This window comes from Pituophis catenifer, unplaced genomic scaffold (assembly GCF_029215685.1).
Source record: "Pituophis catenifer annectens isolate HBS135680 unplaced genomic scaffold, rPitCat1.0.hap2 SCAF_15, whole genome shotgun sequence".
Lineage (NCBI taxonomy): Eukaryota > Metazoa > Chordata > Lepidosauria > Squamata > Colubridae > Pituophis > Pituophis catenifer.
The window spans coordinates 20,634,187-20,658,858 of record NW_027256895.1 but is presented as its reverse complement, the minus strand read 5'-3'; the positions used below and the strand labels follow the sequence as shown (position 1 = coordinate 20,658,858).

Genomic DNA, 24,672 nt, shown 5'->3' with positions numbered 1-24,672 from the left:
GAAGTAATGCATAGGTGCATATTCCAAAAGCAATTAGAAGAAAAGGACAACCAAAGGCTAAAAAGCTCAGGTTTATGGGCTATGAATCGCTTTACTGCTGCACCAACGCAATTGCATTGGATGGGTGCAAAAAGGGTTCTCAGGTATTTGAAGGGAACTGTGAATTTGGGTCTTCAAATACAAGTCTCTGAAAAATTAAAATTGAAATGCTATGTTGATAGTGATTATGCAAAATGATGTAAAAACCAGAAAGTCCAATTCTGGGATTGTGGTATTGTTTGGAGGGGCTTTAATTGGTTGGAAGTCCAGGAAGCAAACAACTGTAGCCATTTCAACTGCGGAGGCAGAATTTATTGCTGTGTCTGAACTCTGTTCTGAGGTAACCTGGTATGTACAGCTGTTACAGGATTTAAATGTAAAGGTAAATGAAGCTGTAACGTGTATGAGGATAATGCTGTCTGCATTAAAATGGCCACAGGTGACAGAGTAAAGAGTAGAAGCAAGCATGTGGACATTAAATTTATTTTATTTATTTATTTTATTTTAATGGGACTTGTATGCCGCCCTATCTCCACAGGACTCAGGGCGGCTCACAACAATTAAAACAGAACAAACAAACCATTAAAACAGAAGTCCAAGTTAAAATTAAGAAATTCAATAAAACCCAGATTAAAACCCCCATCAGTCCAAGGTGGCCAGGTGAAATAGCCAAGTTTTCAGCCCACGGTGGAAAGAGCGAAGGTCGGGGGCCACCCGGAGCTCCAGAGGGAGTTGATTCTAAAGGGCGGGTGCGCCCACAGAGAAAGCTCTCTCCCTGGGGGTCGCCAGCCGACACTGTCTGGCCGACGGCACCCTGAGTAGGCCCTCCCTGTGGGAACGCACCGGGCGATGGGAAGCTGTTGCTGGCTGCAGATGGTCCGCCAAATATCCCGGGCCTAGGCCATGTAGGGCTTTATAGGTTTACAGCACCTTGAATCTCACCCAGAGGGCAACCGGCAGCCAATGCAAGTCACGCAGGAGAGGTGTAACATGGGAGTGTCAGGACACTCCCATCACTACCCGCGCGGCTGCATTCTGCACTAGCTGAAGCCTCCGAGTGGTCTTCAGGGGCAGCCCCATGTAGAGAGCATTGCAGTAGTCAATATGAGAGGTGACAAGCGCATGAGTGACTGTGCGTAGGGCATCTCAGTCCAAGTAGGGGCGCAACTGGCGCACCAGACGAACCTGGGCAAATGCCCCCCTGGTCACGGTCATTACATGATCTTCCAAATTTAACCGTAAATCCAGGAGGACGCCCAGGTTGCGTGCCCTATCTACAGGGGGCAACACCTCACACCCATAACCAAAGATGGAATATCTTGTTCGAGCCGAGATGCCGGTACCCACAGCCACTTGGTCTTGGCAGGGTTGAGCCGAAGCCTGTTTCTCCCCATCCAGGTCCGCACCGCTTCCAGGCACCGGGACATCACGTCAAGGGCATCACTGGGCTGGTTCGGGGTGGATATAAAAAGCTGGGTATCATCAGCATACTGATGATACCTCACCCCAAAACCACGGATGATCTCCCTCAGCGACCTCATATAGATGTTGAACAGAAGGGGAGAGAGGACCGACCCCTGGGGCACCCCACAAGTGAGGGGCCTCGGGGCCGACCTCTGCCCCCCCACCAACACCACCTGCGAACGCCCCGAGAGGTAGTAGGAGAACCACTGTAAAACAGTGCCTCCCACTCCTAACCCCTCGAGGCGCCGCAACAAGATACCATGGTCGATGGTATCGAAGGCTGCCGAGAGATCCAATAGGACCAAGACAGAGGAAAATCCTTTGTCCCAGGCCCTCCAGAGATCATCCACCAGCGCGACCAATGCCGTCTCTGTGCTGTACCCGGGCCTGAAACCCGATTGGTACAGATCTAGGTAATCTGCTTCCTCCAGGGCCAACGGGAGCTGCCGTGCCACCAAATAAATATTCTAATGTCAGGGAAGCCATCAAATGTAAATTGATTAACTTGCTTCACTGTTCTTCAGAGGACAATTTAGCAGACATAATGACCAAGCCATTGGGTGGAGTGCACCATGGGAAGAATATTAAGTTAATTGGATTTATGTCTATTCCAGTCATGAAGGGAGAAGTGTCAGAATATTCATGACTGGGAAGACATGGTAACAAGGTCAGCCAATATTCATTGGCATAGCAACTGGGTCAGCCAATGAGAGCTGTTTAGAAACAGAAACTTAAGCAAGGAGTCTGGGCGTGGCTTAGTTATTAAGCTCTGAGCTCCGAAGCTGCAAACTTGTCTGTCTGCTGTACTCTACTTGTGTTTTGCTTGTAACTGCTACGTTGAAAGAATCTGCTGATTAACTTCAAATAATTTGTCTAATCGGTTGGGGTTTAATTCAATTCCTCCTTCCTCTTGATCTTTTTTATATCTTTTTTTCTTTTCTTTTTTCTCTTTTTTCTTTTTTCTTTCTCTTTTTTACTGTTCTTTTACTTTTCTTTATTTCATATTTTATAATGTATGTAGTTAATGTGATATTTTATCTTTTTATATTTAATAAAGTTTGTTTAAAAAAAAGAAAGAATCTGCTATTGGTATTGTACATTTATCTTCATATGTTATTATGTATATAAAGAAGTTAATGAATCTTGCTGCATCAGTCTGCCTGTGTGTGCTTTCTGGATTTGATTTTTGCAACAAACTCTGACAATTTTTCACACCATCTTTGCATTTGCTTGCGGGTGTGAATTTTCATTCACAGCCTGTATACCTTAATCTTCCATGTGTCAGCAAGCATATACAAAGCTGCAAGATTTTACACACCTGATTACTACAGCAAACAGCCACCCACTTTAGTGGGATTTATTTCTGTGTAAACAATCAGAATATGATACATTTTTTTTCCTTATAAAAACATAATCCTGCATTCACTGCTCTCTTCTGTCATTCAGCCATTTATGACTGTTATAAATATATTGGAATTGGTCTGACAGTATAAACATTGCTTTTTTTAAAGCTGAATATTCTGAGTCTTTAATCATTTTTAAGGAGATACAAGGAATAAGCTTTTTTCCCCTAAAGAATTCCTTATCATAAATGAGGCTGCAATCCTGAATAAATATGATGACATCAATGAATCTTTTCATGGACATCTGTTAAAAACATATAAAATAAAGAATATATGCTTATTTATTTAGAAGAGTTTGTTTTCTGAAAATGCATGATTGAATATGCTGTCATAGGATCTCACCAAGCTCACTGGTTGGGGGCTTACATATCTGTGACTAAATTCACTTAAGTCCTACTTAAGAACAAGAAATTCTTTTCAGCTTTCTGTAACTGAGTAACGTCTGAGTAAATATGCATAGAACTGACTGGTAAAACCACTTTAATCCCACAGCAATGTTACTCGGTATTTGATTACTTGCTAACATTTCCACTGAAAAGGTTGTAGGAAGTTAGCACCCACCCCTCTCCTAGAAGAATGAAATTTTCTAGGAAATATTAAAAAGACAGAATATTATATTTCCCTGGATGAGAAATGGAGAAACATGTTTTTAGGCAGGAAGCAGATTCACTCTTAATAGCCCCCACCCTCCTCACTACCCCACAGCAGATGTCAGCACTTAAGAGATAAAGAGATAGCTAGGTCTATTCATAAACAAATGCCCTCACCCAAGATCCAACAAAGACAGGATTAGCCCTCTACCCATCTAGCAACAGAACTCACCACATGGCACCTGGGGAGATTGCATCACCCAGCAAGGCTCAACCAAGCCTGGGACTCAAAAGACAACCTACAAAGTTACCCCTGCATGGCCTCATGGGAGTCTGACAACCAATCAGAATACAAGCTCAAATTCAAAGCCTAACAGGTATAAATCTCTCTCTCACCCATGTGCTTTTTTGCCCAGGACCTCAAAACCATGTGGGCCTGTCCACCATTAAACCATCTTATCAAGCAGTCTCCATGTTTCCAGTGTCTTTCTCCCCACTTGGAACTGAATCCAGATGGACATTTCTTCCAACAAGTTCTTACATCTACAGATTCCCTATGACAAGTGGTCCCCACCCTTCCGGGCTTGGCAGACCGGGGGGGGGGGAGGGGATTGTTCTGTGCAAGCAACAGGCATCCACAAGTGCACGCAACTCCATTTGTGTGGGCGGCAGGTGCACATGTGCCACTCATGCAAATGGAGCTTTGCGCGCAAGCGGCCACCTCTCGTGCAAATAGAGCTGCGTGCACGCTCACCCACTACTTGCGTGACCCAGTTCCAAATGTTGGCTACAGCCCGGGGGGTGGGGACCCCTGCCCTACAGTTTCTATTAATTTTTGCCCATCATCAGAATTTTCCTAGTTGTCAAATCAGAGCTTCACTGAGGCCAGATGTTGTGTTCCAAAAGGAAAACCACTGGCCCCAGATAAAGAGTTTTCCAGGAGATGGAAAACTATTTGGAAAATCTGAGCTCTTGTCTTCTCTCTCATTATTCCTGCTTACCAATCAAGAGAAGACCTTTCCTTTGGATTTGTCCTGGTTAGGCTTAGATCCCACCTGAATGCCTCTTGTGGACCTATAGAACATTATAGATTATTCTTAGTTGTAAAAGAACATTTTACCTTCATGGGGGTTGTATGGACTGGCTTACAGAGAATGTTCAAGATATATAGGAACAGGCTTCCGGTTTGCTTCTCGTCGCCACCAGACGGTCCCTCGGGACCGCCAGCCCCATTGCCTGTAAAGAGCCACCTTTACATCAGAAAGGCGGCTCGAAAAACTCCATTTCCATTAGGAAATGTGAGACAGAGCCGGCGGGGGCAGGTAGAGCTCTCTGCAAAGCCCCAAGGTTTTTTTTTTTACTTTTGGGGACGAAGCAGATGAGGCTCCCTATTTCCCCTGCCGCCACTCCGGGCTTTGGGAGACCTCTGCCTTTTTGCAGAGCTAGGCGACAAGAACAAGCCTATTAAAGAAAACTAACAGATCAATTAAAGAGGATGAGAGTTGGACCTGTGACCCTGAATCGCAAGTATTTTCATTTATTTTATAAAAGTTACTGAAGAAAGGAAAAAAAGAGTTTTTAAAATGGCGACTGCCGAGGCTTGAGAAAGGGCTGAAAGGAGTCCTTCCGTCTCCTATTAAGATACAAAGTAGCGGAATAAATACTTCTGGCTACAATTGAAGATAAAGCTCCACTTTTGTGTTTTCTCTTTCCTGGAGATTTAATATTGATCTTGATTGGAAAGAAGCTTTTTTCTCTTTACTTTGCTTTTCTTTTCTTTTCTAAAAAAGTTTGCCTGTGTGGAAATATGGCGTTTAGGCTTACAAAGCCGGACAAACAAGCAGTGGGGGGGGATTCCCCCATCCACAAATTATATGAACAAGTTTTTAACTTACAGTCTCAGAAAACTGATTTTAATATAATTGAATTTCTCCTGGAGGAGATTGTAAGAAGGGATGAGATTATGAATCAGAACTTTGAGAAATTTAAGCAGGAAATTAAAGAATTGGTGCAATTAAAGTTTGATATTTTGCAACGAAAGATTACAAAAATGGCTAATGGCTTCACAGAATTTATGATCCAGTTGGATACAAATATTAATTTATTAGAGTCTAAAATGGAGGAAATTGAGGATAACTTGGACAATAAAATACAAAAAATTGAAAATGATTTGATAAACACTCAAGACAACAGCTTAGAAGAAAAACCTAAAATGGAAGCTGATTCAAAGATTTGTGATGCAGAAAACATACAACAACGGATTGAAAAGGAAGTTTTAATGATGCAATATAATTTTACTGAATATGCGATTAGACTGAGAGGATTACAGGAAAATAACAGAGATGACTTAAGGAAAATATCTTCTGAAGTTCTGGCTGGGATCTTAAAGGTTCAACCTGAGGAGGTATTTTGTAGGATCGACAGAGTTTATAGAATAAACTCCTGGATTGCAAAGCAAAGGAAATTGCCTAGAGATGTGGTGATTTATTTTACAGATAAAGAAATAAGAAATAATATTGTGCAAAAATCCTTCAATTCTACTTTGCAATTGTTTGGAAGAAAGATTTGGATATACAAAGAACTACCGCCTAAGATGTTATTGGAAAGAAAGAAATTTGGTTTTCTGTTGACTGAGCTTAAAAAACGAAATATCTTATTCAGATGGAATGCTCCAATTGGTATAATATTGAGATATCAAGGAGAAAGATACCAATTAAATACTGTTGAAAAAGCAGAAGAATTTTACCAAAAAATTTTAAAAATGAACTCAACATCTTTATGCACAACACAAGATAAGCAGAAGGAGTTGGAAATAAAGGAAAAACATCGAGCTACAGAGCTTTTTGTAGATGAATTGCCTTTGGATTCTTTAGACACCTCAGCTGGATTATCTATAAATAAGAGAGAAGAGGCACCGGATTCTAATGTGATGATTCATCAAGTCACAGAAAAGCATGAAAATCAATTAATTGATACACAATTTATAGAAAAGAAATATGAGTCACAAAAGCAAAACCAACAAGATCAAGTCCTAAATCAGAATGAAAACCGATCAGTTGATATACAACTTGCAGAAAGGAAATTAGGATGGAGATCAAACCCACAAAAAGAAAGGAAAAAAAGAAACAGGTCTCACAAAAAAAACTTCTAAATTAAGCAACAGTAAAGCCAGTCACTTTTAAAAATACATGAAAAGATAGTTGAGGCGAAGTAGTGGTTAATATTATCCTGAGGAGAGTGACAGACCTCTGCAATGCCGTAATTTTGGGATGTGAAAAGGGCCTCAAACGGTTGGATTGGAATTATCTATTTTGGTTTTCTTTTCTTTTCATTGATAAATGTATTATATTTATGCTGAGCTATAAGGCAAGAGAGCTACGCTGGGGCATGCAGAAGATCTGGTTGTTACCCCATTATGACGGTGGGAATTAATAATCCTGAAGAAAGCCACTACTACAGATATTATATGGAATATAATTATAATGTCACTCGGGTGGTTGTTTTCTTTTTTTATATATATGAAGATATTCATTATTGATGGGGGTAGATGATAACTGAGGATTTTGAACATTCTGTTGCAACCGGGATGTTACGTTACCCTAATATGGGCGATGGAGTCAGCAATCCAGTGGAAAGACATCAAAGAAGACATTATATGGATTATAAGTTTAAAGTTATTGATTTTATCTATATAAGGGAATATTTTTTTAGTAGGGTGGGCAGAAGAATAAAGATATTAAGAATTGTTGTGTACGGTAATTTTGTAGGGAAGTGGGTGGAGACAGGCTAGTTTATTGATTGTATAGCTTAAGAAAAGGGATGCTTAAGAGATATTTCTATGGGAGTGGAGGAAATGGATAGAGTTGAACAAATGTAAAATTAGAATTTATGGGGAAGGCTGCTTTGAAATGTTATATTAATATACACAAAAGATTAAATGTTAAAGTAGGATTTATTATATAGTCTTAAAGTGGAAGGTTGTTTTGAAATGTTATATTAATATACAGACATAAGTATGGGGGAGGAGAAAAAGGGCAGATTATTGTTAAATTGGGAGTTATAATAATATTTCTATGCTAAACCAGAAGTTACTATATAATGTTATAGTAGAATGTTTTTTTGAAATGTATAGTAAAAGGGGGATATAATAATATTATTAGAAAGAAAGGGTCAGTATTTGGGGGATGGAGTAAGGGGATGGTAAAGTATTATATAATCTGTTATGAATTTGGATTTTACTTTGAAGAAGTCACAAGGGGAGGGGTGGAGAGGGGGGGTTAGGGAGGAGGGGGGGAGAAAAAAGGGGGAAAAATCTGTATTTGAAAAACTTTTTCAATAAAAAAAAAAGATATATAGGAACAGAATGGGTCTACCTAGGACCGTGATGGCGAACCTATGGCACGTGTGCCACAGGTGGCACGCGGAGCCATATTAGTGGGCACGCCAGCTCAGCTCTGGGGCGCATGCGCGCGCCAGCCAGCTAATTTTCGGGTCTTCTGGGCCCACCAGAAGTAGGGAAACAGGCTGTTTCCTGCCTCCGGAGGGCCTGGGGGGGGGAAGGCCCGTTTTTTTTCTTACCTGGCTCCAGATCCTCTCTATGCATCTGGGAAGGGCGAAAACAGCCTTTCCCACTCCCTTGGAGGCCCTACGGAGGCTGAAAGGGCCCATTTCCCGACTCCCGGTGGGACAGGAAGTGATGTTTTTTCCTGTCCCCAGCCTCCAGAGACTCCTAGAGAGGCTCCTACAGACTCCTAGAGAGGCTCCTAGAGAGGCTCTGGAGGCTGGGAACAGCAAAAAATGTCACTTCCTGTCCCACCGGGAGTTGGGAAATGGGCCCTTTCAGTCTCCGTATGGCCTCCAAGTGAGTGGGAAAGGCTGTTTTCGCCCTTCCCAGATGCATAGAGAGGATCTGGAAACAGGTAAGAAAGAAAAACGGGCCTACCAGGCCATCATGTGCCAGGAGCGGGGGTGGGTGGGGTTGTGTGCACATGCGCGTGGGCACGTGCGTGCACGACCCTCCCCGCCCCCCCTCTCCTGGCATGCGATGGCAAAAAGGTTAGCCATCACTGACCTAGAAGTGATCCTGACCAAAGCCACACAAAATCTGGAGAACACACAAAAGAATAAAGCTAGGCCTTCAGACTTTGCCATGCAGAGTTTACAGTGGCTCGTTCCTCTTATCTATGCCATGGTCCTTCTTCTGAAAAAAACAGCATTTACATAGGAAGCAGAAGTCAATATTACTATGTATGAGGACCCAGACTGTTGGGGGCAATATGCTGACTCTGTAAACCGCTTAGAGAGGGCTGTACAGCACTGTGAAGCGGTATATAAGTCTTAAGTACTACTATCTGTCACAGTAATGTTTTCTTAGAGCTATGAGATCAAAAGGACTAGAAACTTAATTCAGGGCAAAGAGTAATTCGTACGATCCCGTTCATTCACAGCGCCTCCTAGAGGGCAGATGTTTCCATAATTCATTCCACAGTCCCATTCCCCCACCCAACCCCACCCCAAGATTAAAATGTCTTATAGTGTCACTATATACAGCCATGAAAATTCAATGGTTGACTTTGGGTCGATCGCTGTCTCTCTGCCCAGCCTACTTCACAGGATTGTTGTGGGAAGCATGAAAGGAGAAGAGGAAGACTTATTTGAACCAGGTACACCCTCTTGCAACAGAACAAGTTTAGCAACTCCTTTACTTTGAATAAGCTACCGAGGCTGGGATGAAGAAGAAAATGGCAAATAAAACACCTGCAGAGATGCCCTTGAGCGAGGACAAGGAAAAAGCACGTGCACAAAATAGACCTTGTACTGGATTGTGATCTCCAACGCAGTATCTGAAGGTGAACTGAGCTGCAGTTGATGCTGACACAGCAGCAGGAGGAGACATGCGGGGGAGGGGGGGGAGATTCAGAAGGCTCTTTGTGTGCCAAATCTGAGTCAGCAGCATTTTTTCTTTCTCTCCTTTTCAAAGCCATTCAGAGGGATCTGATGTTCTTAAAGTTGCGAAACATTGATCTACCTCTTGCAAAATAGGTATGGATAGGTATCAAACCAATATGGTATTCCCTATATATATTACCTGTCATTTCTTACTTACACATGGAAAGATTACTGTTTGCAGATGGATAAAGCTGGAGAAATGGGGCTTTTGGGCATGGAGGAAAATAATGCCATTTGCTGTCAGAAAACTAAATACAGCGCCAATAAGAGTAAAGCAATTATGTGCTGTTTGATAAGATGGGGACACTGAACCTCTCCAATCAGGAATTGATTTTAAAAAACAGCAGTTGGTAATTCTTCCTCTCGAGATCTGAAAAGCAGAGATGGTTTCGCAACCCCATTTTTGTCAAATCTTTGGGGAGAAGGTTGAGGGAAGCATGCTTGGTGAGCTGTTTCTTGGTAGCTATTTCAACTCTCTGAGTGAAAGGAAAAAACATTTGAGGCAGCATCACAGAAGTAGAAAACATGTTCCTTTGTGTTGCTTCTTACACTGGTCTGTGGAGGATCAGGAAGGTAGGAAAGGGTGAGGAAGAATTTTCAGTTGGGTGGTGGAGCTTCCTGAAAGAGGCCAAAAATGAGAACAGTTTTCAACATGAGCATCAGCAATTCCATAGGTGGCTTGGAAGACTCCCACTAGCTTGAGATGGAGAAAGTGGGAGAAAGGGGAAAAGAGAGAGAGAGAGATGGCATTTATAGCAAAGCAGGTGGTAGAAGGTCTTCAAAGATGGAAAGAGGTCCCCATTAGTAGGGCAGCCTCACAGGGAGCTGGGGGGATTGGACAATGTAGTCTACAAGCAAAGGCCAGGCTCCTTGTCCACCATGTTCTATGGCAGGTCTAGCAAGGTGATGTTGATATGTGCATATGTTCAGGATACTTGATGGCTGGTGGGTAGTTCTGAGTCATCTGGATGGAAACATCGCTGGAGATTTCAGAGGGGCTGCGTCCATGGTGCCACACTTCAGGGTGCAAGAACTGGCCTGAGTAGTCAGAACAGTTGCTCAGGCGCGGATGGTAGAAGGCTGGGTGCGGGCGATACATTTCCTCTTCGGCATAACGTTTGGTGAAGAGGTAGACGGACATCACACCTGCACCCTGCAGAGCAGTGACAGAAGGAAGGGTCAAGATTAGGACAGAGATTGATGATCATCATCCAAATCACATTACCAGATAGGTGCCACCAATATTAGGAACTCTGAGTTGGACACCTTCCGGATGGGACAGATATTATCTGGAATAAAATACAGTGACAAATCACTGTACCGGTAGTCCTCAATTTATGACAATTGAGCCCAAAATTTCTGTTGCTAAGTGAGACAGTTGTTAAGTGAATTTTGCCCCATTTTACGACCTTTCATGCCATAGTTGTTAAGTGAATCACTGCAGTAGTTACCGTATTTTTCGGAGTATAAGATGTACCTTTTTCCCCCAGAAAAGAGGGTGAAAATCTGGGTGCATCTTATACACCAAATGTAGCCCCACCCACCCGCTGGCCCCCACCCTTTGGAGCAGGGGTGGGTTCTACTTACCTTTACTACCGGTTTGCAACGGGGCTGCGCACGCATGCTCGCTTCGCTCGCTCGTGTGCGTCCTCTTCTGCACAAGCACAGAAGCTTCTGCGCATGCGCAGAAGCATTTTGATGACGTCAGGGTCAGTGGGCGGAGCCTCCCGCCGGTTTTACTACCGGTTCTATAAAACCGGTGCGAACCGGGGGCAACCCACCACTACTTTGGAGGTTGTTGGCCTCCATGCGTCACATTTTCCGGCGGTTCCAGACAGCGGGGACCCTCACTTCCACTCAGATTTTGATAATGAGCAGCACAGATCTTTTTATCCATTTAAAACAAATCGTATCACTCTATGTGCATTTAACTGGAGTGGGTGGAGTGGGGGATGATTTTCATGGGGGCAGAAGAAGGACTTGGCACCGAAGGCTCCACTCTCGAGATGCCCCTACCTATAGCCGTAGGCATTGAAACCCTGGCTTTCTCGCAGCAAGGCCTGATAGAGATGCAGCACTTCAGTCCTCCTGGACGCTGCCATCTCATAAACACGGTGCTGGGCTTCCTGGCAAGCCCCCTGCGCCTTTGCTGCCTTGGTCAGAGCCTGATTCCGAAAGCGGCCCAGGGAAGCGCAGAGGTTGGGACTCAGTTGGTGAAGCGGGCGCTGCACAGGAGGTGTAAGGCAAGGCGCTGCCACCCGAAAACACTGTTGCCGCGATCTCCGCCACCTGGAACCACCTGAAAATGCAATGCTCTTTTTTTGCCTCCGCACAACCCCGTTTTTGAAATCGGAGAGGAAAGTGTTTTCAGGTGGCAGCGCCTGCCATGTTTCACCATGTGATTTTGTTTCACCAAATCACCATGCAATGCAGTTGGTGGCATGACTAAACATTTGGCTGCTCAAGCCAGCTTCCAGCGACCATCAACCGACCAAATACTGACGCCGACAGATCTGTTCAACTTTTGCGACAGAAACATTCATGGACTTAAATATATATATACGTTCCAAAGGAAGTAATCGAAGACAGCAGGATGCTGTAAGAAGAAAGATGGAAAGTTAGCAGCACAATAGCTGGCACAAGAGATCATCACCAGTTTGTGCCAGTTGATTCAAATTCGATTTCTGTCAGCAAAGTTTCAAATGACACGATTAACTTTGTGGCCAAAATGTCCAATACCGTCGATCCGAATTTAAAATTGGCCAACATATTTCCCGGTTGTTATGTTGCCTGCATTTGTAACAAAAAATGGTGGATAGGCAACGTCATGGAAATTTCTATCGAACAAAATGATGCGTTGGTAACATTTATGCATCCATGAGGCCCTGCTCATTCATTTTATTGGCCTGAAAGACAAGATGTTTGTTGGGTTCCAGAACCACATCTTATTTGCGATGCTTCCAGCGCCTTCAGTTACATCGTCAGGTCAACAGTATCAATTCCCAGATGTGACGCTAAAGAATGTGGCACGTAAATTCAATAATAAATAAGCGATTATTGGAATTTGGCAGTTCATACGAACATTACGGACTTCGGCTTGGGAACCATGTAAGATACCTACTTTAGGCTTGGGAACCTAGAATAAGCTGCCCAAATGCTGGCTTGGAAACTGGGCAGATACCCACACAAGGTTTTGGAACCGCAAGGAAGAAAGCAAACTACAGGCTTGGGATCCTGAACCAAGAAACCCACCTGTGGCTGGTATTGCATGGCTATCAGGCATGCCCCCTATGGCGATGGAGTTGCTGGGTCAAGTGCCTGAACTGGTAGTGACAATGTCACCATGGACCAATGCAATATAATATTAGTAATGATGTCTATATAAAACAAACAAGACAAAACAATAATAGAATGCATGTGACGCTGCCATAGCAACGTCCTCAACTTTGTCCCTATTTTTAGGGCTTTATACGTCAGCAATGAAACACCAACCCTACTTTTTTAGAGGGTTTGAAACATACTCTTTCTAATGAGAATGATTTAACAGTTTCCAGAAGGTCATTTTTTGTAAAAGTGGGCTGAAAATACCCTATTTTTGGCGTTTTTACAAAAACTGTCACCTTTACACTCAATTTGTGAACTATTGGAAAGCAGTAGGAGAATGAAATTTTATATTCGAAAACCTTCTGTTGCTAAGTTATTACGCACAAAGTTTCACGTTTCTCATACCTTTCCTTCCAGAGATATAAAAAGCCAAACTTTACCCTTTTTCGAGCTGCAGTAATTTTGGGCCAACTTTGCTCCAAATTATTTAGATGGAGATCACTCATGAGAATGTTTTTATTATTTTGTTTAATACAGCACAAAAAGTTGTACAAGATGGCCAAGTTTTGTTTCTCTCAACAAAGTATTACCAGAGATATTATGTCTCAAAGTTGCTGAAACCTCAGAGTCATACTGTAGAAGGCTGTGGTATGGGGTCACACAAATGACTATATCTCCACAAGTATTGCATCGGCACACGTAACACTTTACCAATGTTCATTGGGGACGTGTGTGCATGTTCACACCACATTTCATCAAAATCCGTGATGGTTGAGCAGGGCACTTTTCTGAAATCAGACCACTTGACATGGAATGACCCTTAAGCAAACCAATGGTTCCCTATGGGCTAGTTTTACTGAAAACCAGAAGCAAATGCCAGGTTTTTGGCAAAAACATCATAACATGTGGTCATATGAGCATGGGACGCTGCAAATGGCTGTAATTGCAGTCTGGTTGCTGAGTGCCCAAAATGTGGTTATATGACTGCAGGGGAAGTGGCTGTGGGAACTTCTGAACCAGGGGTGGTACATTGTAACTTCAAATGGTCACTAAGCAACTAGTTGTAAGTTAGGACTACGTGTATCTCCATAGCTACCACTTCTCTTGGAAGGAATGGCCAGAACAACAACAACAAAAAGCTGAGGATGACAGGCCCAGTAGACAGGAACTCATTTCATCTCATCACAAGATACCCACTGTGGTGTCCATGATGCTACAAATTTGCCTGAAATGAATCAGAATGGCAACATAGTCTGTATGTTGTGCTCTACAAGCCAGAAGAGGAACAAGAATACAGTGGCATGATACAAACAAAGACTTGCTTGTGAACCTATCATTAGCCTAAAAGTGACTGTGGCAGGAGAGAGTGACTTAAGACACTGGTTCATCTTAAAGTCCATAGGTCAGATTCTAAAATGCTGTACCACACTGTTCAGAAATCCTTCTTGTTGCAATTCTAATGTGGATATTGCTGGCAGCTACATTACACATGGGGCATTTCCAGCCATCTGGTAGGTAGAGGAGGCAAGCAATTATCAATAGCAATAGCAATAGCACTTAGACTTATGTACCGCTTCATAGTGCTTTACAGCCCTCTCTAAGCAGTTTACAGAGTCAGCATATTGCCCCCAACAGTCTGGGTCCTCATTTTACCGACCTCGGAAGGATGGAAGGCTGAGTCAACCTTGAGCCTGGTGAGATTCGATCTCCCAAACTGCTGGCAGCCAGTGATCAGCAGAAGTAGCCTGCAATACTGCGCTCTAACCACTGCGCCACCGACCTGAAAGCCTGTAAAATGCTATTTGAGGCACACTGGATTCACACATTGCAGTGAGCCATGATTTTTTAAAATCACACTTTGACAGCTGAAACCTTTTCCTCTCTTGTAACTCATAGAATCATCCAAGTAGTGTGCTGATATAACAACAATGTGGACAAGCTAAAGTGGGGGACTTTAGAAAATAGTCACAACGGCAAATGGCCTGACACATCGTTTATTGTGTTCACACAACCCATGAAGCCCAAACCAAACTAATTGCATTTTGTACGATATGAATGGAACCTAACAATGAGTGGTGCCTGCTGGAATTGAAAAGTTTTGTATTCTCTTCTGTACCTCTTTGAGCAAGAAAGAAGAGGCAGCAAATGCGAAGGACCATCCATAGCGATACTGAAAATACTGCTCCGAGCCACTGGGACGGTTCATCACTTCGTCATTGATGCTGGAGATGTACAGAACCAAGCCCACCACCAGGGATAGCCCTGAAGAAGAGCAGAGAAGACAAAGGTTGGGATTGGGAGAAGAAACACGAGGTAAAAGGGGTGTTATCTTACTTCTACCAACTTCCAGGTAAGTCTAAAGGTAGTGGTTTGTAGAAGCTTCATTTGGGGTTGAATTGTGGTCCAATCTCTGCAACTGTTCCTTAGCCAACCAAAGATCTTTCATGTTTAGCTTTGTGGGTAGATTGCTCCTTGGCAGATAATGCTTCCCCCTCCCATCCCCACTGTTATATTCCTCTCAATGAGACATCTAGAGGCAATACTGCTTATTCTGCTTGCCCTTTCCTCTTGCTTCAGGCATAGATGTTACCTAGACTTATGAAAAGAATAGAATACTTTATTTGGCCAAGTGTAATTAGACATACAAGGAATTTGCCTCTGATACAGAAGCTTTCAATGTACATGCAAAGCAACAAAATAATAATCATAATATGATACCAATAAGAGGGGATAGTAGAGAAGATGAGAATAATAATAATAATGCTATAGCCATACAACATGGGTAAATATACTTAGACATAAAACAATACTGTGAGGATTAGGTGTTCAGTGGAGTGATGGCACGAGGGAAAAATTGTCCCTGTCTCTAGTTGTTTTGGCATGCAATGTCCTATAGCACTGTGCTGAAGAGAGGAGTTGAAACAGTTTATGTCCAGGATGTGAGGGGTCTGTAGCAGAGGTGGGTTTCAGCAGGTTCTAACCAGAACCGGTAGTGGAAGTTTTGAGTAGTTCGGAGAACCGGTAGTAAAAATTCTGACTGGCCCCGCCCCCATCTATTCTCTGCCTCCCAAGTCCCAGCTGAGGAAATGGGGATTTTGCAGTAACCTCCCCCTGGAGTGGGGTGGGAATGGAGATTTTACAGTATCCTTCCCCTGCCACGCCCACCAAGCCACGCCCACCAAGCCACGCCCACCAAGCCATGCCACGCCCACCAAGCCACGCCCACAGAACCGGTAGTAAAAAATTTTGAAACCCACCACTGGTCTGTAGATATCTCCTCAGCCCTCCTTCTGACCTGCACAACATACAGGTCTTCTATAGAAGGCAGGCTGATTGCAGTTCTTTTTTTCTGCAGTTCTATCTATCCTAAAAGAACTAACCAACTAATCTAAAAAAACAGTTCTAACTATCCTAAAACAAAATGACAGCCATTTTCTTTTCTCTCTCCCTTTCTTCCTCCTGATGATTGCAATTCCTGCAAAATAGTTTGTGTCAGGAATCAATATTCCTGACTTGGAGCCTTGGTGGCGCAGCAGACTAAAATGCTGTTAAGTAGCACTTAGCTGCCAGCTGCCTGCAATTACTGCAAGTTCAAATCTCACCAGGCTCAAGGTTGACTCAGCCTTCCATCCTTCCGAGGTAGGTAAAATGAGGACCCGGATTGTGGGGGCAATAAGCTGACTTTGTATAAAAAGAACACCGCTTAGGGGGCCCCGAAAGCCCTACTAAGCAGGTATATACAAAAAGTATGAAGGCTATTGCTTAACGCATTGTAAGCCGCCCTGAGTCTCCGGAGAAGGGTGGCATATAAATCGAACCAATAAATAAATAAATAAATAAATAAATATGACCAGGGACTGGAGGAAATGAGAAGGGCTGAACTGGTGCCCACCTGAATTGGCCAATTGGTGCTGGGCTAATTCCAACATTTTGGGCTCTAGGCACTGTCATCTAGGAAATTCTGCTTGGAGTGGTGGGGAAGTCCTGTTCTCTCCCCTCTGTAGGGTGCCCTCCAGAGACTTAGTTCAACTTGAACAACAATTGGTCTCTAGGTGGCAGAGAGGAGTTGAACATCCCCACCCCACAACTGTGCCTGTCAATTGTTTAGGATGCTTCTGAATACAGGTTTAGTGCTCTTTAGACAAGCACTAAACTCATATTCAACATCAGCCTGAACCAAGAGCTGACAGCTGGGAGGGGTTGGCTGGGCTGTGAAGCAGCAGAGAGTAAGCAAGCAAGAGATGGCTTGGGCACTCTTCCCTGCACTGATTAACTGTCAGCAGTGCAAGCTTATCCATGTCTTCAAGACAGGATTCTTGGTGAGTAAACAACCTCTTCATCTACCATCTCCACCAGCCCAGTGAGGTAAGTTCTGACAAGATGTCTAAGCCCATGAACCAACATCTTCTCCACCCACAGCAGTGCCGCAACTGACATTTATATTGACAAAAGCAGCAGAGTTTGAAATAGGATGAACAATGAACTGTTGTGTGATAACAGTGAAAAAATGGCAAATGTCCTCCTATCAAACATCCAACATGCACCAGAGGTTAAGAGATTAGTCCTAAAAACTTGCATTTCCACAAATACTGGTAGTTCTCGCTGAATGATCACCAGTGGCAGCTGCAATTCCATTGCTAAACCACATGAATGTTCAGCAAGACATCTTGTGACCACAATGAGCTTACAATGTCACTTCCACCAGGGTTGTTAAGTGAGGCATCACATGACCACAACTTGTTCTTTTACTGCTGGGTTCGCCATTGATCTTGCCTATCGGAAACCAGCTGTGAACTGCACAAGTGACGATCATGTGACTGCAGGACACTGCGATGGTGGTAAACACCCATTGGTTGCTAAGCACCCAAATCTTGATCATGTGATCACAAGGAGGCTGTGACCATCACAAACATGAAGTTACTTTTCCAGCACTGTCATAACCTTGAACAGTCACTAAACAGGGCAGTTGTTAAATGAGCTCTACCTGCAGTTTTGAACTCCTAGAATCCTCAGTTAAAATAATAATAATAATAATAATAATAAAATAATAATAATAATAATAATAATAATAATAATAATAATAATAATAATAATAATAATAATAATAATTTTATTTATATACCGCCCTTCTCCCGAAGGACTCGGGGCGGTGTACAGCCAAGATTAAAAACATAAATATACAATATCATAGTTAAAATTAATTAAAATCATTAAATAGTTTTGGCCAAATTTTAAAAACCCAATATTAAAACCCAATTTAAAATCATTCAGTTAGACAGCCCCGCCTGTTGGAACAGTAGAGTCTTGAGGGCACAGCGAAAGACCCAGAGGTCAGAGATGTTACGAATATCCAGGGGCAATTCATTCCAAAGGGCAGGAGCTTGGACAGAGAAGGCTCTCCTCCTGGGTATCGCCAGCCGACATAACTTGGCCAACGGTACCCTGAGGAGTCCCTCTCTGTGGGAGCGGACTGGTCGGTGGGAGGCTATTGGTGGCAGAATGCGGTCCCGTAAATATCCTGGTCCTATGCCATGGAGCGCTTTAAAGGTGATGACCAACACCTTGAATTGCACCCGGAAGACCACTGGGAGCCAGTGCAGCTCGCGCAGGAGAGGTGTTACATGGGCGTAACGAGGTGCGCCCATAACCACCTGCGTGGCCGCATTCTGGACCAGTTGGAGCCTCCAAGTGCTCTTCAAGGGGAGCCCCATGTAGAGAGCATTACAATAGTCCAGACAGGAGGTGACGAGGGTGTGAGTGACCGTGCACAAGGCTTCCCGGTCCAGAAAGGGACGCAACTGGCGGATCAGGCGAACCTGATAAAAAGCCCCCCTGGCTACGGCCGTCATATGCTCTTCTAAAGACAGCCGTGAGTCCAGGAGGACACCCAGATTGCGAGCCCTCTCTGTGGGGGGCAAAGATTCACCCCCAATAGTCAGCGATGGCACCAGCTGACTATACCGGGACGCCGGAAGCCACAGCCACTCAGTCTTGGAAGGGTTGAGCTTGAGCCTATTTCTCCCCATCCAGACCCGCACGGCCTCCAGGCAGCGGGACATCACATCAAGGGCATCATTGGGGTGGTTTGGGGTGGAGATGTACAGCTGGGTGTCATCAGCGTACTGATGGACTCTCACCCCAAAACCATGGATGATCTCACCCAGCGGCTTCACATAAATGTTGAACAGAAGGGGTGAGAGGACCGACCCTTGCGGCACCCCCCAAGCAAGGCGCCTCGAGGTCGACATCTGCCCCCCTGCCAACACAAACTGTGAGCGGTCGGAGAGGTAGGAGGAGAACCACCGTAACATGGTGCCTCCAATTCCTAACCCCCTCAACCGCTGCAGCATGATACCATGGTCGATGGTATCAAAAGCCGCTGAGAGATCTAATAGGACCAGGACAGAGGAGCAACCCCTGTCCCGAGCCCTCCAGAGATCATCAACCAACGCGACCAATGCCGTTTCTGTACTGTACCCCCGCCTGAAGCCCGACTGGTACGGGTCCAGATAGACAGCTTCCTCCAGGTACCGGGGTAGCTGTCGTGCCACCACACTCTCGACAACCTTCGCCAGAAAACGAAGGTTGGAGACCGGACGGTAATTTGCTAATACAGCCGGGTCCAGGGATGGCTTTGTTAGGGTGTGTGTAAAAAGTATTTGTTGCTTGTGCAACGAGCAGAGCAGAAACACACAGGGAAGGAGATAAACGTCCAGCTCGTGTGAGAAAAATACTTTATAGATAACAAGCAGTCTCGATGTAAATAAAACAGTCCAAGGTCATAAACAGTAATATCAGTCCAGTAAGTATCTTCCCTTACCAAAGCAAACAGACTTTAGTAACTCTTGGTATTCAGTACCATATAACAGACGTAGTAAGCAACAGGATACAATCAGGTATCAATCTGGAAGAAGCAGGAAGAAGCAGGAAGAAGGAACGCTTCTCTGTGCTGCTTATTTATGCACTGTAGCCTAATTACAGGGTTCAGCAAACCCTGATTACATGGCTCAGTTGTTTCTTAAAGAAACAGATATTGCCTGACCAACAAGTTAGGAGTAAGCTGCAAGCTAAACCTAACATTCTCCCCATTGGGCAGGACAATATACACAATAGATACAGAAACAAAAATACACATCCAAATCATACATTGTACAGTGGTATCAGTTACATTTCAGATTCTTAATCCAAATCTTTCACAACAATTGGTGTGTTTAATGGCACCTTGCGCTTTGGTAAAGTTGTCGGCAATATTGTCCTCTGATGCGCAATATTCCAATGTAATCATGTTATCCTTAACACATTGCCGAACATTCAGATAACGTATATCAGTGTATTTAGTCCTTGTCTTTACAGCAAGATTCGTTGCCATTTTAATGGCTGCCTGGTTATCCTCATAAACCGTAATAGGATAATCTATTTTGAATCCAATATCTTCCATCAACTGTTTATAATAAATCAGTTCAGTACATGTAAGTGATAGACAAGAAAACTCCGCTTCCATGGTAGACAAACTTATGTGTTTCTGGCTAATTGATTTCCATCCAATCAGGCAGTTATCCAACATGATTGCTATTCCAGACGTAGATTTTCTGGCAAAACTGGCATCAGCATATGCCTTTAATACCATATTGGCATTTGGTTCTAAATACATAGCAAAATGTAACGTTCTTTTAAGATACCTAAGAACACGTTTAGCAGCCTGCCAATGCCTATCAGTAGGCTCTGAACTATATTGTGCTAGTTGATTAACACTAAAAGCTATATCAGGCCGTGTCCAGTTGCTCAAATATGACAAACTGCCTATTAATGATTGATACAGTTCTTTACTGAACTGTGGACTCTGCAAACTATCCTGCTGGAATTCCTGTGCCATAGGAGTCTTGGCAGGTTTACATAATTCCATCCCATATTTTGTCAACAATTTGCAGATCTTATTAGATTGTGATATTTTAAATCCTCTAGATGTTTTTAGGATATCCAGCCCTAGATAATGCCGTATATGTCCTAGATTTCTAAGTTTAAATTTTGTTTGCAACTGACCGATAATCTCTCTGGCCTCAGCGTCAGTTCTGGTAATTATGGCAATGTCGTCTGTAAAGAGTAACAAGAATGAAACACATCCATCCTGTTCTTTTTTAAACAGACATTTATCTGCTACGCCCTCATAGAACCCAATGTTATGTAATTCTTGCACTATACATTGGTTCCACTCGTAACCTGATTGTCTTAAACCATATAGGCTTTTTTGTAGCCTCCAACACTCAGTTCTATCCTGTGTATCATAACCAGGAGGTTTCTTCATATATATTGTATGCCTCAACAGAGCGTTCAAGTAAGCTGTTTCGACATCTAAATGAGTAATTGAGCATTTATTTCTAGCTGCCCAAACAAGCATCGTTCTCAAAGTGCTCGCTCGTAAACTTGGAGCAAAAACCTCATCATAGTCTCTATCTGTCTGTGAGAACCCTTGTGCAACAAGCCGAGCTTTATGGGTTACTACCCCATCTACACTTTTCTTTACCTTATAGACCCACCTACAGCCTATAAGTTTCTCATTTGGTGGTATTCTTACAACTTCATAGACACCAAGCCTCTTCAAAGAATCAATTTCTCTATCCATTGCCTCTTGCCAGGCTTTTTGCTCCTTTTCTGGATATAATTTTATATCATGATAACTGGATGGTTCGATATCTACTTGGCAAACCACTGTGGCTTTATAGCGATCTGGTGGATGCCGGTCCCTGGAAGATCGTCTAGGCATAACAGGACTAACATCAGGTATATTGGGTTCATCCTCCCCTAACCCTGATTCCTGTTCCTGTTCTTCCACCTTAATAGATGGTTTATCATCCATCTCAGATGAACTATCATCAGGAATATGGTCTATCTTAACATCAACATCTGTAAAACCATAGTCTGCTTTTTCTAACCTGTCCCAGCCTTCATGTTCTAGGAATTTAGCATTAGTGCTACACAAAACTTTTGTTGTTCCTTTTTCCCAGAACCTATAGGACCTATGGTTAGCCTCATAGCCAACAAAAATCATTTTCTTTGCTCTCTGTTGGTCCTTCCTTCTCTGACTAACTGGTATATGCACCCAGGCTGGTGCACCAAAAGTATGTATATAACTTAAATCAGGCTTCCTCCCGTGCCATAAAGTAAAAGGTATTTTTCCTGTAGAGGAGTGCACCACATTATTTAAAATATGATTGGCACATAGTATTGCTTCTCCCCACAATTTATCAGGTAAACAAGCATCAGCCAGCATAGTCCTAGTCATAGCTTGTAGGGTCTGGCCTCTTCGTTCAATATATGCATTATGTTCTGGCCGAAAAGGAGCAGAACGTTTATGCTGTATCCCAGCATCCTTCAAAAACTTAGCCAACTGATGGTTAGTAAACTCAGTTCCATTGTCAGTAACAATGCATTTCACCTTAAACCTCTGCTTCCTTTCAACAAAATGAAGCCAATTTGTGATACATTGGAACGTATCACTTTTGGACTTCATAAGGTAGCAAAAACCATATCTGGTAAAGTGATCAACTATACTCAAAATATAGCATGCTCCCCCTAAACTGGGTTTCTTTGGCCCTATTAAGTCTAAAAAGACTACCTCCAAAGGTTTAGTTGTTTTAAACCCATTGCAGCGGTTTGCAGGTGTAACTTTGCTTTTATGCTGGTTACAAGTATTACAATTTAGGTATTTGCTGCAAGCCCTTAACTTTATACCTTTAGATTGCTTAACAGTTGAATGCAACATCCTGAAATTCAGATGACCAAGCCTTCTATGTAATAAATGTACGCATTCATCATGAGGCTTTACATTTCCAAATTTAGCTTTTGACTGAACTAACAGTAATGACTTATCCCTAATGACAAATAAGTCGTTTTCTAATTCTGCAGTAACTACAGTGCCTTCACATTCCAGGAAACATTTGTTGTTTTTAAAAGTTACTGTAAACCCAGAATGTAGTAATGACTTTACAGATAAAAGGTTATATTTCAAACTAGGGATATAAAGCATGGGTAAAGGGTGCTTACTAATAGAACATTGAACAAGTCCCTCCCCAGCTACAGTCACATTCCAGCCATTAGCTAATTTGACCTTTTTAGTACTTTTCTTCATATTTAGAAACAGTTTTCTGTTTTTTGTTATGGATTGAGAGGCACCACTATCAATCACCCACCAATCATCTTTTATATTATTAGATGAACTGGTTGCTAAATTACACCCTTTCCTGGGTTTAGCAGAGTTTCTAGCAGACTCTTTCTTATTATTACAATATTTTGCAATGTGCCCCTTAGCCCCACATGCATAACAGCGTTTAACAATATTGACATTCTCATATACAGCTTCCACTTTTGGTTGCTGTTGCATCTTTAACTGGTCTCGTTCTTGCCTACGTTTGGCCTCATCCAGTAACCTACCAGTTATACTGGCCAATGTTAGTTCATCTCTAGACAATACTTCTAATGATGAAACAAAAGAGTCATAACTGTCATCCAACGATGAAAGAATAATATAAACTTGCTGCAGTTCAGTAAACACAAGGTCTTTCTCATGTAGCTCCTGGAAAAGCCCTGTCATAGAGTCCAGGTGAGCCATCATGTCTCCTCCTTTCTGAAGATGTAAGCGAAATAATTTCCGTGTCAGGTAGATATGGACGCCCACAGAGTCACGAACGTAGAGCTTCTTTAGCTTTGACCAACACCTCGCAGCAGACTCTTCGCCCCGGAAATGGACAAGTTGCTGGTCTCCCAGTGTTAGGCCAATGATGCATAAAGCACGCTCGTTGTCCCTGTGAAACTTTGCTATCTTTTCAGCATCTTCTTCGTCAGCAGCATTCAATGCAGTTATGTCCGGTGGATTATTAACCATGTCCCACAGTCCTTCTTTTCGCAAAAGTAGACAGCATTTTGTGGACCAGGTAACATAGTTTGTTCCATCCAACCGGGTTATGGTAGAATAACTTGTACCTTGCTCAAAAGCCATCATCTTGACTACTACACCCACTGCCTGCACTTCTCACTTCCACAAAAACAAATTAAAGAGCCCTGGAACGTTCTGGGCCCATAACCAATGTTAGGGTGTGTGTAAAAAGTATTTGTTGCTTGTGCAACGAGCAGAGCAGAAACACACAGGGAAGGAGATAAACGTCCAGCTCGTGTGAGAAAAATACTTTATAGATAACAAGCAGTCTCGATGTAAATAAAACAGTCCAAGGTCATAAACAGTAATATCAGTCCAGTAAGTATCTTCCCTTACCAAAGCAAACAGACTTTAGTAACTCTTGGTATTCAGTACCATATAACAGACGTAGTAAGCAACAGGATACAATCAGGTATCAATCTGGAAGAAGCAGGAAGAAGCAGGAAGAAGGAACGCTTCTCTGTGCTGCTTATTTATGCACTGTAGCCTAATTACAGGGTTCAGCAAACCCTGATTACATGGCTCAGTTGTTTCTTAAAGAAACAGATATTGCCTGACCAACAAGTTAGGAGTAAGCTGCAAGCTAAACCTAACAGGCTTCTTCCGGAGGGGCCTCACCACCGCCTCTTTCAAGGCGGCGGGAAAGGCACCCTCACTCAAAGAAGCATTTATAATCCCCTGGAGCCAGCCTCGTGTAACCTCCCGGGAGGCCAGTACCAACCAGGAGGGACACGGGTCCAATAAACATGTGGCAGCACTAAGCCCACCCAGAATCCTGTCCATGTCCTCGGGAGCCACAGGGTCAAACTCTTCCCAGATAATATTCTCAAGACTCACCCCCATCTCCCTCCCCGGACTCACCCAGTCGGAGTCCAAGCCTTCCCGAATCTGAGTGACTTTATCATGCAGGAATTGCACAAAATCCTCAGCTCGACCTTGCTTGACCCTGCAAGGACATTGCAGGACATGATTT

At 43.2% G+C, this 24,672-nt stretch overlaps 1 protein-coding gene across 3 annotated transcripts in view; it reads right to left on the bottom strand.

Annotated features, from left to right (window-relative positions):
• Nucleotides 1-24,672, bottom strand: part of CACNG7 (calcium voltage-gated channel auxiliary subunit gamma 7) — a 193,513-nt gene that overhangs the window by 2,741 nt on the left and 166,100 nt on the right. For 2 of the 3 annotated variants that reach the window (XM_070954444.1, XM_070954446.1), the window contains 2 exons: nt 14,886-15,031; nt 9,651-10,598 (listed from right to left, as the gene is read on the bottom strand). In XM_070954444.1, coding sequence (XP_070810545.1) covers nt 10,341-10,598; nt 14,886-15,031 — 404 coding nt within the window. In that variant the 3' untranslated portion in view covers nt 9,651-10,340. Of the gene's footprint in view, nt 1-9,650; nt 10,599-14,885; nt 15,032-24,672 lie in introns of those variants that run through there. The other variant, XM_070954447.1, reaches the window with a different exon arrangement.